General features: G+C 39.0%; 1 protein-coding gene across 6 annotated transcripts in view; it reads left to right on the top strand.

The window, feature by feature from the left end:
• The window catches only part of LOC118272772 (tyrosine-protein phosphatase Lar), a 407,994-nt gene extending 394,652 nt beyond the window's left edge, over nt 1–13,342 (top strand). For all 6 annotated transcript variants that reach the window (XM_050707977.1, XM_050707974.1, XM_050707976.1 and 3 more), the window contains 7 exons: nt 1,840–1,979; nt 2,066–2,268; nt 2,351–5,483; nt 5,821–5,931; nt 6,470–6,639; nt 7,113–7,248; nt 8,792–13,342. In XM_050707977.1, the coding sequence (XP_050563934.1) occupies nt 1,840–1,979; nt 2,066–2,268; nt 2,351–5,483; nt 5,821–5,931; nt 6,470–6,639; nt 7,113–7,248; nt 8,792–8,860 (3,962 nt within the window). In that variant the 3' untranslated portion in view covers nt 8,861–13,342. The remainder of the gene's footprint in view (nt 1–1,839; nt 1,980–2,065; nt 2,269–2,350; nt 5,484–5,820; nt 5,932–6,469; nt 6,640–7,112; nt 7,249–8,791) is intronic.
• The last annotated feature ends 546 nt before the right edge of the window (nt 13,343–13,888 follow it).

Here is a 13,888-nt window from a genome sequence, read left to right as displayed (position 1 = left end):
TCTATTTGTGCCTACCGATGCACCCGATTGGTTACCCTCGCGTCGGATCCCAGGGATAGGTCCGCGACACTCTTCGCCTGTACTCCCCGACTGCTCAGCTCGGATACTAGACTACGCGCTACTTCTCTTCCTATCTCTATCTCTCTATCTATCTCACTTGCTCTTGTGCTACAACTTCTATGCAGTAGCAATTTCACTCTCGCCTCTCTTCTTTCTTCTGTATACTCTATCAGACTTTCGTCGTGCATGCACACTAGATATTGTGACATAATACAAAATACTATTATGCCTAACGTTCGCTATTGCCGTAAACAACGAACGGGCGGGGCTCTCAGAACGCTGCGTGATATACCAGACATCAATCACTCCTGTTAAGTACAAGTACAAGATCAGAATTTGTTTGACACAATCAGACGAGTTTTTGAAGAGCACAGCCAATGGACACTCTGACACTGATACAAACATCACAGAGGATACACGAGGGTCGAGGCATCACACACACAGAAGGTACGAAGGCGCACATTGACAGAACTACACAATAGAAGCACACACACACATAGACTGGCGCCGTCGCGTTAATCAATACATGTGCGTGTGAGTGACTTCTCTGCACCGACGGACGACGAACGGTCTCTGAATGTTTGCGCGTTGCCTTTTTCCGTCGCTAAAACAATTATAAACACCGTTTAATGTTCATGTAAGCTCAGCTGCACGGAAAAAACGTCCGTAGTGACAAGAAGACTCCATACATTTTCACTATTCTCTATTCATGAAATAAAAATTCTCATTCCCGTTTGCCTCGCGTTACGAACAGAAAAAGGCAATGCACGCGAACCTAGACCGGCGTCCCAAGCGGCTTAAACCGAATGCGCCTCCTAAAGAGCTCAAAATACACGAGGAAATAAAATAAGAGTGCCCCCCATTTCGCCGACAAGCGTTCTACTCGTAATCTCTCACTTAGTAGTTCCGTTCGCCCTGCAATGTTCGCACAATTTGTCTTAAATGTATTTGAATGCGTTTTTCTCTTTTTTCTCTCGTCACTGACTTTGTATGGGCCGCTGGTAACCCGTACAGCTATAAGGAGTGAGTACCAATTACTATAGTGCTTGTTTCGATGTGCGTTTGTGCTTGTGCCTAAAGCTTTGTGTAGATAATCTTCCTAGCTCCTTAATCTAACTACTTTGAAACAAACTGCAAGCGGTTACCTCTGAAAGCATGTCTTCGTAGACGACATTTTTGATGATTTCCGAAGACTTGGTGTGCATCTTTTTTCTGTGATTTAATTTTGAATTTATACCCCCAAGTCTTGACGTCCCGAAGCATGATCCCTTGCAGTGTGTGAATTAAGGATTTTAGTTATAGAAACGCTGCTTTGGAAACTTATAGATAAAATACTTACTAAATGTTGACTCTTTGTAAATGCTTGACGATTTTAGTTGTTCTATACGATGTGGATTGGAAGGTAATGGATTTTAATTGGTTATGGTGATGTGAAAGGGCGTAAATGATAATATGTCTCAGTGTGTGTTGGTATTCAAATGCCCGATCGAGATGCTGACTGGCGTGTGTAGACACTCGCCACGACCGAGAATGCTCTATCAGCATCAACGACGGCGATTACCGACCGCACTACTTAACAATACTACGTTCAATTACTGAATTTTGCAGCGCTTAACTGACAAGCCTTTGACGCCGAAGCTTAATTCCAATTTCTAGACCCTTGAGAGTCGCTTTAGGTAGATTTTTTAGCACGCTCCCGTAGATGCTGATAGGGCAGTTTAGGTCGATTTGCAAACAGGTACGGTTCAGATATCTCACATATACCTTGTGTGCTCACAGTACCCGGAGAGCCCCAGGACGTGAAGGTGGTTGCCATCAACTCCACGTCTATCCATGTGACATGGAAGCCCCCACAAGAGAAAGAGAAAAACGGCATCATCCGAGGTTACCACGTCCATGTGCAAGAAGTACGAGACGAGGTGAGTAGTAAATACACAGCTTTATATTTATTTACCTTTTAATCCAATTTCGACAGAAATATGAAACGAAAATTTTATTTCTATAGGGCAAAGGACTTCTTAACGACCCAATGCGGTTCAACGTAATGGACGACACGACTCTCGAATTGAACGTATCGGGGCTCCAACCGGATACGCGGTACAACGTGCAAGTGGCTGCTCTGACGAGGAAGGGGGACGGTGACCGAAGTACGCCGGTGTCTGTGAAGACGCCTGGCGGTGTGCCAAACAGGCCTACCGTCAACCTAAAGTGAGTCGAAATTATTTATCGAATCATATTACGTTCTGACGACATTTTGAACAGCTGTAACGAACCGCTATTTCCTTTACAGGGTTTTGGAAAGGGAGCCCGTCGTATCAATAGAATTGGAATGGAGCAAGCCATCACAAACATACGGCGATTTACTCGGGTACAGGCTGAGATATGGTGTGAAAGATCAACCTTTGGAAGAAGTAAATTTCCCCGGTACTAAAATACATTCGTATAAAATAAATGATTTAGAAAGAGGCGTCCAGTATGAGTATAGAGTAGCAGGTAAAAACCACATCGGAATAGGTCAAGAGACAATCAAATATTGGCTCACACCTGAAGGTGCTCCGAAAGGGCCTCCAACGAATGTTACGTACCGCTTCCAAACACCAGACATCATTAGTATCACCTGGGAACCTCCGATCCGTGCTGATAGAAGCGGGCAGATAAAGAAATATGATGTACAGTTTTTCAAGAGAGGAGATCAATCTTCTGTTGCGGAGAAGACAACAGAATTAACGAAAGCTGTGTTTACTGGTTTGGAAGAAGATGCGCATTATGTGTTCAAAGTTAGAGCGTACACAGATCAAGGAGCTGGTCCGTACAGCAAAGACATGACGGCTCACACTGAAAGGGACATCGGTAGAGCGCCCATGTCAGTTAAAGCCGTTGCAACTTCAGAATCTAGTGTAGAAGTTTGGTGGGAAACATTCCGTTCTAGAAAGAAGATCATTGGTTACGTCATATTCTATACAATGACGCCAGTCGAGGATCTAGACGAATGGCAACAGAAAACCGTTCACGTTACACACTCTGCTGATTTGGATAATTTGGAAAAGTTCGCAGAATATGCTATCGCTGTTGCTGCCAGGACGGCAGATGGTCTTGGGAGACTATCGGAAAAGGTTACTGTGAAGGTCAGACCAGAAGAAGTGCCTTTACACCTCCGGGCTCAAGATGTGTCCACTCATTCCATGACGTTGTCATGGTCGCCTCCGTTACGCTTAAACCCCGTTAGTTATAAGATTTCCTACAATGCGATTAAAGAATTTGTTGACTCTCTTGGTATGACGCAAACGCAAGAAATACCAAGAAGGGAAATCATTGTGAAACATGATAGAACATCGTATTCGATAAATGATCTGTCTCCGTTCACAACGTATAGTGTTAATGTAAGTGCCATACCTAATGACGATTCGTACCGACCGCCGACGAAGATCACCGTCACCACGCAGATGGCAGCGCCTAAGCCGATGGTGAAGCCAGACTTCTATGGCGTTGTTGAAAATGAAATACTCGTCATTCTACCTCAAGCCTCTGAAGAATATGGACCCATATCGCATTATTATCTAGTTGTAGTGCCTGATGATAAAGCTCATAATCATAAGCATCCGGATCAGTTCCTAACAGACGATTTAATTAAAAATAATGTTCGAACAGATGATGAAAACGCACCGTACATTGCTGCCAAATTCTTACAACGAAATATTCTCTATACATTCCATCTCGGTAATGATGAAATGTATGAAGGCTTTTTGAACAGGAAATTGAATCCTAGTAAAAAGTACCGAGTATTCGTCCGTGCGGTTGTAGATACTCCTCAAAAGCATTTATATACGTCCAGTCCATTTTCTGAATATTTGTCGCTAGATATGCGTGAAGCGCCTCCTGGTGAAGAACCTAGCAGGCCTGATCCTAAAGATATACATGGTGACCCTGAAATAAGGATAGAAGAGAATAGGAAAGAAGCTGGCATGGTGTGGGTCATTGGCCCAATCATTGCCGCGTTGATGCTCTCACTTTGTTTGGTAGTCTTGTTCATATTCAAGAGAAGACGCCAGCCCTGCAAGGCCCCCGACCAGGCAGCGGTGACTAGGCCATTAATGTCAGCAGATGTTGGATTCGGAGCGCCATCTGATCCCGTCGAAATGAGGAGATTGAACTTCCAAACGCCGGCTATGATTTCCCATCCTCCTATTCCTATTTTGGAACTATCGGAACATATCGAAAGACTTAAAACCAATGACAACCTCAAATTCTCCCAAGAATATGAAAGTATTGAACCTGGCCAGCAGTTCACTTGGGATCATTCAAACATGGAAGTCAATAAGCCCAAGAACCGTTATGCTAATGTTATAGCCTATGACCACAGCCGCGTAATCCTTCAGCCAATAGATGGAATACTCGGCAGCGACTACATCAACGCCAACTATTGCGATGGCTACCGAAAACATAACGCATACGTAGCCACACAAGGTCCTCTTCAGGAAACTCTAGCGGATTTCTGGAGGATGTGTTGGGAACTCCGCACTTCGACTATCGTCATGATGACTAAGCTCGAAGAGAGAACAAGAATCAAATGCGACCAATACTGGCCAAGCAGGGGAACTGAGACTTATGGTATGATGACTGTAACTATCGCAGAGGTTCAGGAGCTCGCTACCTATTGCATCCGAACCTTCCAAGTGGAACGGAATGGCAACAGCAGCGAGCGCCGTGAAATCAAACAATTACAGTTCACTGCTTGGCCAGACCACGGAGTTCCTGATCATCCTGCACCATTCCTTCAATTCTTGCGAAGAGTGCGGGCTCTGAATCCACCTGATGCTGGTCCATTAGTTGTGCACTGCTCAGCTGGAGTTGGGCGCACGGGTTGCTTCATTGTGATCGATTCTATGTTGGAGAGAGCTCGCCATGAGCGCACCGTTGATATCTACGGCCACGTGACTTGTTTGCGAGCCCAGCGCAACTACATGGTGCAGACGGAGGACCAATACATTTTCATTCACGACGCTTTGCTAGAAGCTGTAATTTGCGGCGACACTGAGGTCCCAGCTCGCAATTTGCACGCACACATTCAGAAGCTGATGCGCGTGGATCCTATTGAGAATATTACTGGAATGGAATTGGAATTCAAGAAGTTGGCTAACATGAAAGCTGACTCCAGTCGGTTCGTGTCTGCTAGTCTACCTTGCAACAAGCATAAGAATAGATTGGTGCACATCTTGCCGTATGAGTCGACACGGGTGTGTCTGACCCCTCGTGATGGATCGGACTACATCAACGCGTCGTTTGTGGACGGGTATAGGTACCGAGCAGCTTACATCGCTACTCAGGGACCTTTGCCAGACACGACTGACGATTTCTGGAGAATGCTATGGGAACACAATTCTACGATCATCGTTATGTTAACTAAATTGAAGGAGATGGGCCGAGTGAGTATTACTCCATCTATAGGGTGACTGGTAATTAGTGAACGATATTTAAACACGTGATTGTACTCATGATTACAAACAACTTTCCCAAAGAAACATTTTTGTCTACTCTTAGTTTTATTTTTATCACAATAACAAAACAATAGAATTTCGCACGCGCGCGTGTTTTCGCTTGATCAGCTGTTATTGTGATAAAAATAAAACTCTTTGGGAAAGTTGTTTGTAATCATGAGTACAATCACGTGTTTAAATATCGTTCACTAATTACCAGTCACCCTATACATTTTACCATCTTCACTCTATTGAAATTTTTCTAATAATTGTATGTATTTCTTAGGAAAAATGCCACCAATATTGGCCATCTGACCGTTCGGTACGCTACCAATGCTTCGTCGTGGATCCGATCGCGGAGTACAACATGCCCCAGTACATCTTGAGGGAATTCAAGGTACGTATTCACAAACAAATTGAAATCCCTGAATATCTGATAAAACTTTATGGATCTAACTTTCAGTTTTCCAATACCTTGTTACTGAACTTTGAACATTGTGGACTTGGTACTGGTGTCATTTTGCTTTTTCTTGTCTTGAAAGTGTTTTTTTTTTTTTTTTTATGAAAAACAAAATTGTTTTTTTACCACTTTTGTTAGTAGTACGGTTACAAATACAACTTCAAGATGGCAAATTTTTATTTTAATGTCCGTCTTGTAGATTATTTGAAAAACTATTAGTCACATAAATATTTTATTTTTAATACTTTCGACGATATATTGATTTGTTATATCACGTGACTTCTAGGTACGTACCTATTTCACGTAGAAATGGCGTATTTGCTTCCACTCTTAAACTAAGATTCGTGTTACCGAGGTATTGTTACAAAAATACGTGTCTAATATTTTTTCATTACCCTATGTTCAGCAGTGGATATCTTGTGGCTGATATGATGAGGATAATGATACGATATCTACATAATACATTTTCTTGTAGGTTACGGACGCTCGCGATGGATCCTCGAGGACGGTCCGCCAGTTCCAGTTCACTGATTGGCCGGAGCAGGGAGTACCGAAGAGTGGAGAAGGCTTCATCGACTTCCTAGGACAAGTACACAAGACTAAAGAACAATTCGGACAGGACGGTCCCATCACTGTACATTGCAGGTGAGAAGGAAGTTTTGTCCTCTGAAAATTGTATAAAAGTTGCTTAACACATCATTAATTTTAATTGGAAAGAGTATATTTAAAGATATTTACGAATAACTAAACTATTTCTTGTTATTAGGCACTGGTAGTGTTAGTAACAACGTTGGCAACGTTGTCGAAATGTTATTTCTTAAACAGTGTATGTATCAGTTTTGGGATTTGTTTTCTACGTGTTTTATTTTAAAAGAATAAAATTGTTAAAGGAACAGACTTTTTATTAAAATCGTTTTGATAAACTTCGAGAACGATGAGAAATTATCAATGTAGTATTTTATAAAATTGTGCCTATCATTCATTTATTTAGTTTTAACCATATTTTTATTAGTAACGCCAAACTTCGTTTGTCTATATAGTTTTAACCAAAATTTTATTAGTAACGCCAAACTTTTTAACAAACAAACATATTTATCTTGGATTTGTTCTCCGAGTAGCGCGGGAGTGGGCCGCACGGGTGTGTTCATCACGCTGTCGACGGTGTTGGAGCGCATGCAGTACGAGGGCGTGGTCGACGTGTTCCAGACCGTGCGCACGCTGCGCACGCAGCGCCCCGCCATGGTGCAGACTGAGGTAAAATATAATTTACCATACAATTTTTTATTGCTAGTAGGTTGGTTCTACAGTTGTATCTAGGGATGTGCCGTAACAGGCGTCGCACCGCAGAAGCTTCGGTGCAGGTCTAATTAAAGAACTCGGTGCCCCTTATCGGTGCTGAAGGTGGCCACCGGAGTGGTTTTAGTGAGGTCAAAATCCTACACTTCCTAGTCTTTCTCCTTAAAAAGTCTAGCTTTTTAAAAGACTAGGGAGTGTAGAAATTGAAAGTTTACCCATCATCAAACATTGAGACTATAAGCCAACTAACTCCAAAGTTTAATAAAATATATAAAAAAAAGAAAAACACAAACAGAATTTCAAAATTACTACAACACCCGTCTGGAATTGTATCTATCTTGCATACGATAACTTTGTTCTCTCTTTTAGGATATACAATTTCAATTCTTCTGTCTATTCCTTAAGAAAAGGCTATGTTATCCTTCCTCAAACCAACCACTTTGACTCCACAACACATTTCACAAAAACTTTCTAAAACCTTAAAACATTTCCCCTACACAAAATACTGTACTACAAAATAGCACCTTAATTATAATAGCATAATTAGTGTTTTACGTTGAACGCAGCACAGGTTGATTTATGTTTGCAACCTGTCAGACAGAAGTGGGTCGCAGAGGTGTTGACAGGGAAGCGTGCATGCATTGCACCTTTACTTAGTGTTGCAGTAGCCATTCTTACTTTGTATGTGAACAAAAAATTGACGCGCTTCTTTGGACTAAGATGTTTTTTTGTGAGAATTTGTTTAAGTGAGTTCTAGATGTGTTTTTGTATCCTGGTTCTGAATTGATGAGACTAAATAACATTCTGTAACAGGACAGAATATTATTCAGTCTCTTTTTTAATATTTTTCTGCCACACTGAGAGGAGTGTGGAAAAATAATGTCTCTAAATTTAATGGCATTAATCTATTGACATTTAATGGCAATAATGACATTAATCTATGGCAAATCTATTATATAAAAATAATTTGGATTTTCCTTCCTGACGCTATAACTCCAGAACGCACGAACCGATTTCCACGGTTTTGCATTCGTTGGAAAGGTCTCGGGCTCCGTGAGGTTTATAGCAAAAAAAAATTCAGGAAAAATTTAAGAGAAAAGCAGGAAACTGGGAAATCATTGGTAAACGGAGTTCGCTGGGTTTGCTAGTATCTTATAAATATATCACCTGTTGGTAACTTGGTAAGCAACCAACGCCAATGGAACCTCGCAATACCAGCGGAGATACTAGAACATTAGTGGCGTTTCAGAGATTAGGAATTTGGGGATTAAGGATTTGAGAAAAGGTGACGATGGCTGAGGGAAAGAGGGGAGTGGATTGTGATTCCGATAATCTTACTCACACGACAAAACACAAAGCAAAAGTGGTTTTAAATCTTTCTTTAAATAAAAAATGATATGATAAAACATCTACACGCGGCATTATACTGTCTGTTTTATTAAAATTATATGTATAGATATGTTTTTTTAAACATGATTCTAATGTATTTAATCTCCAACAGGATCAATACGAGTTCTGCTACCGCGCCGCACTGGAGTACCTCGGCTCCTTCGACCACTACGCCAACTGACGATGAGACATACTCGTCTAAACGCGCCCTAGGGGACACTGTCGCGCGGAAATATGACGTATGTACTTAACTATATGGTCGGAATTTGAACAAAGAAGTATTGGCAATGCATTTAAAGTAACTTACGTATAAAGACTTTGTTGGCATTTTTTGTCGTCGAAGACAATGTCTTGTCTTATTTAAATTAATATATCAGTTCCCTTAGTATAAGTTTGCTTTACGTTTAAAGTAATCGAAACGAGAGCGCGTTCTGCTCTCTAATTGGTTGGTTTATTCGAGCCGGCCAATCAGAACGCTTAACGCGCTCTCGTTTCGAGTACTTTTAAACGTAAAGTAAACTCATACTAAGGATATTGAATTAAGTATTTAGTTCTCTGATCGATATTATGAATTGATTTGTTGCGGTATTGTGTTTAATTATACTTTTAATGAATTTATATTCAACTTCTTATGTACAGCCCACGTTCTAAGCTACACCGCCATAAAATTAAGACAATAATAATATTAAAATAAACATAGAACCTACATCTAAACTCAATCTCACATCACGACCTAGAAAAATCAAAATAGCTGTCATCATTTTCCCGCCGAACACAGATAAAAAATGCAATACTTCTTTGTTCTATCATCGTCACAGATTATAAATATCTAACGGCAGAGTCCCGCGCTGATTATGACCCTAATGTACTAGTGATGTACCTCTGACATCGACTGACTGTCATTTCAACTTCATATAAGAGGCTAAACATGTATGAGTGCCTAGGAACGCTACTTATGATGTATTTTACGATTGTGACCACTAAAAATCATGATTGTGAGTCGGAAGGGTAATAAATATAATTAATTATTATCCTATTATCTAACTTATGATAGAGAACGAGTCTGGAGCGTATTTAGTACACGTCAGTACCCTTAGTATGAGTTTACTTTATCTTTAAAGTAACCGAGACGAGAATGCGTTCAGCCCTATGATTGGTTAGTTCATTCGTGCTGGCCAATCAGAGCGCCAAACGCGCACTCGTTTCGTTTTCGTTCAACGTAAATATAGCTCATACTAAGGGTACAGGTCTGTTTACGACTGAGTGATGTGTAAAAGTTCTCTATATTCATGATGAGTCGTAAATTCTTATGATACGTGATGTTAGTTCGGTTGTATAAAGTGTTTACGATGAGGTTATAAAGTGTAGACATAACTTGACGGAACTAAGTATGCTCCTGACTTTCGCAGCTGTTCGTGCTATTTTTGTCTCTGAATCGGAACAGTACGCTTAGTTTGAGTTTACTTTACGTTTCACGAAAACGAAACGAGAACGCGTTCGGCGTTCTGATTGGTTGGTTTATTCGAGCTGGCCAATCAGAGCGCCGCGTTTCGTTTCGTTTTCGTTCAACGTAAAACAAACTCATATTAAGGCTACTGTTAATGTTAAAGTCCATATAAACAGTTGAATAATACTTAGATGCATTTATATTACGAAAAAAGAGTTTTGAGAAATATTTAATGATCACTGTAATGGTTACGCCGTGAATATTTAATTTGCGATCGAAATATAACGTAACATTAGTGAATGAACAGTGCGCTTAGAGATTTAAACGGTAACTATATGCGATATATGATATTCAATTCTGATCGTCACAACATATATACAAACATAATATTGTAAAATGTATAAATATAGTTATTGCAGCTGTAATTAGAAGTTTATTTTTCATATCGGGTGTTAAAATATGTTTAAGTAGTGTAAATTGTGGTGACACGTTTCATTAACGCAATATTATATATGAGAAACTTTTAGACGAATCGGCTGTGTCGTGTGAAATTTTGTGTCTGTCCTGTGCGTAGTAGGTACATAATGTTATGTAAATACTTATATTTCTAATGTCCAACATAAATTTGTGTTGCTTACGTTGTAAATCTTAAACTTAAACTTGCCCAGTTGTAACCAGCCAATCATGTTGACGTGACGGACATTTTTGCGGCGACATATTTAGCATACGTTAGCTTATAAAGTATTTTAGCTTGAGTTTAGTCGAACAAACAATTTTACGTGTAAATTATAAAAGAAAAGAAATATCAATGAACAAAGTCGCAGTCTAACGCTATGCTAAAAATGTTAGCAGGCAGACTTTATTTTTCTTTATTTGCGATACAAAGAAGTAATAGAATAGTCGGGTTTACGAATATGTAATGTTTCTTGAAGTTGATCATTCGTTTGAACAATCACTTGCTTGCTTTTAGAGAATGATCGTGATTCGATAACATATCTATATGTAGTTAGATAATATGTTTTGGTGTGCTAATGATAGAAGTAAGGATGACGATTCAATTATATTTGGATCGTAAACTGTACTCTTAGAACGAGTTTACTTTGCTTTTATAGTAATCGAAACGAAAGCGTCCGGCGCTCTGATTGGTTGGTTTATTCGAGCCGGCCAATCAGAGCGCCCAACGTGTTCTCGTTTCGATTACTTTAAACGTAAAGCAAACTCGTACTAAGGGTATACGATGTTATAAGTATGAACAGTGAACACTGACAAATGCATGGAGAGTTTCAAAGTACTAAGGAAGGGGGGGGAATTTTTTACATTTCTCTTTTACTTAAAAAATAATGTCAAGAATTTTCTTTCCTTGAGCGTTATTCTTCCGTTAATTTATGCTTCTCATTAAAAACGTGGAGAAATAATGGACGGCGAGAAAACAGTTCAAGTGACTCAAACGTTACTGCCACAACCCTGTATCACTATTTTAAGCTATCTTTAAGTGTAGTATGTTATTTAATCTTTTACCGTAATCCCCTTGCATAGTAAATGTATAAGATTTTTACGTTTTTCACTCGTTTTATACAATATACCTACTTATATCGATCTACCTACGTATAAGTTAAATTTGAGCTTGTATGGAACTAGGGAATATAAAAAGTTGATGCAGTTTTCAAACGTTATACGTAGATATGCGAACAATTGAAGGCGTGGCTCATATCTAAAGGAATTAAACATTATGTAAGTACGTGTGCATTCGGTCGGGTTATTGGCCGCTGACAATCGTAACTGCCAATCGTTTCACTTAGCTATAAAGAATAAATAAATAATACAATAAAATACGAAACGTACGTAGAGTTAATGAGAGTAATTGTTAAATTGAGGTTATAGTGAAAATTTAATACTCGTTGATGAATCGTGTATAGCAAGGTTCGAACATTTACACGCTAAGCATGGCGGCTTGTTCAACATGCTTTAAATATTAGAATTGCTGCGTAAAGTAAAGAAATTGAACAAATAATCTTTACCAAAAAACAATAATTTTAATCGTTAATGTCATTCCTTTTAAATATTTTCCCCTTTTTTATTTAATTTTTTCATTTGTAAACGTTTCCGAACGCACATAACGATCTCTTGTACAGTTTTTCGTATTGCATTGTTAGGCTTAGGTATTGTATCATTCTGCCACTAGGAATATTTTTTATGTCGAATAACCTTTGCAGTACCGCGTAACTACAGAATAAAATAACAAATCAATTTTGTAAACTACCAGTGATTTTATTTTAATTTTGAAGATGTTTTTAATCAAAATGTGAGCAATATTTTTTAATTATAATTTTTGTAAAGTTACGCAGTACTGTGTTCAATGTTTTAGTAATATTGTATTGTAATGCCATATTAAGGTGCTGTCTATTCCATTATTTAGTACAAATGGTTGTTTTTACACGCGCGCATGTCTCACTAATGAAAATTATCGTTGATACCCTATGTTCGGTATGTTAAGACTGACTTTACCAACTAATTTTTATATGTTCTTAATTATTATTTGTGTATTTTTTCAATGTAGTTTACACCATGGAATTCTTTGTTGTTATGTAATTGTTTTTTGTACATGAATGCCGATTAATTGTGATGTTTATGTTTACATTTAATGAACACCGTTCGCTTGCCAGTGGGTATTGTTGCTTGGAAAATTACGTTAAATATGAAATGGTCGTTTGACCGAAGTACTTAAATATTTCCAATGTGACGTTTAAAAAATGAAGTCGATGAAATATAATGTGCCTAATGGATCCGTCACTCAATTACGAAACTTTTTTAATTAACTCGATCTCCTCCGAAAATATATAACATTTTCGTCACGAAGAGTTCGTTCGCGCCTAATTTTTTTTTTCTCCGATCAACAGTGCCCCTATTCGAATGATGAATTGCTTATTTTCTTGCATTGTAACGAGTATAAAGATGTGACCACTCGCCATTTAGCGTAACGTGTTTTGTTGCTAATAAGGAAATATCAATTATGTAAAGCCCTAGCTTTAATGATATATTTTAGTGCAATTAAAATGGCGGACGCAATATGGCTGGCGGGGCGATGTGTGAATGTAATGTAGAAGTTTGTAGACGACAATTATTTTGTAAAAATTCCCGCGCTGCGTCTCGGGACACAGTGGATTCGCAAAATTATACATATGTATATGGAGAAATAAATTTATGTGAGACCCATAACTAAGCTTGTTTTCTTTATTTTCCAACACCTATCTCGTCTATCTAAACCAGTAGTTCCCAACTAGTGGTCCGTACAAGAGAAAATATGACGACAAAATATCGAGACCTTGGCCACAGTGGGCCCATTTTTAAAACAGTCTGATCTCAAAATCCCGTCTGACATAAAATAATTATCGATGTGTTATGTACAAAGTATGTACAAGTATCCAGAACTGCGGACAGCGAAACAGGTTACCAGGGCTCCGTTTCAAAGCAGGAGAACGGACGGAGTAGTTTTTTAGTCAGTAAGAGTCTGATATTCCCTCTCGCCTCGTCCAAGGCGGGAGAAGTGATTGAATGATTTTCCCCCGAAAAAAAAACTGTATAGGTATACTATTGTAAAAATAAACAACAGTTTGCACGAATAAGGCATATTTTTATTTTAAAAAACTATTACTCGTATGTAAAATAAAAAAGGGAATACTTTTAAAACCTTTCCACTATCGAATGGTATTAATGTGAAACGGCTCAATTCGTAATAGCTATCAAATATAAAGCTGGCTGGAT

Source organism: Spodoptera frugiperda, chromosome 4 (genome assembly GCF_023101765.2).
Source record: "Spodoptera frugiperda isolate SF20-4 chromosome 4, AGI-APGP_CSIRO_Sfru_2.0, whole genome shotgun sequence".
In the NCBI taxonomy this organism is placed as follows: Eukaryota; Metazoa; Arthropoda; class Insecta; order Lepidoptera; family Noctuidae; genus Spodoptera; species Spodoptera frugiperda.
This window is presented reverse-complemented; position numbering and strand designations above follow the sequence as displayed.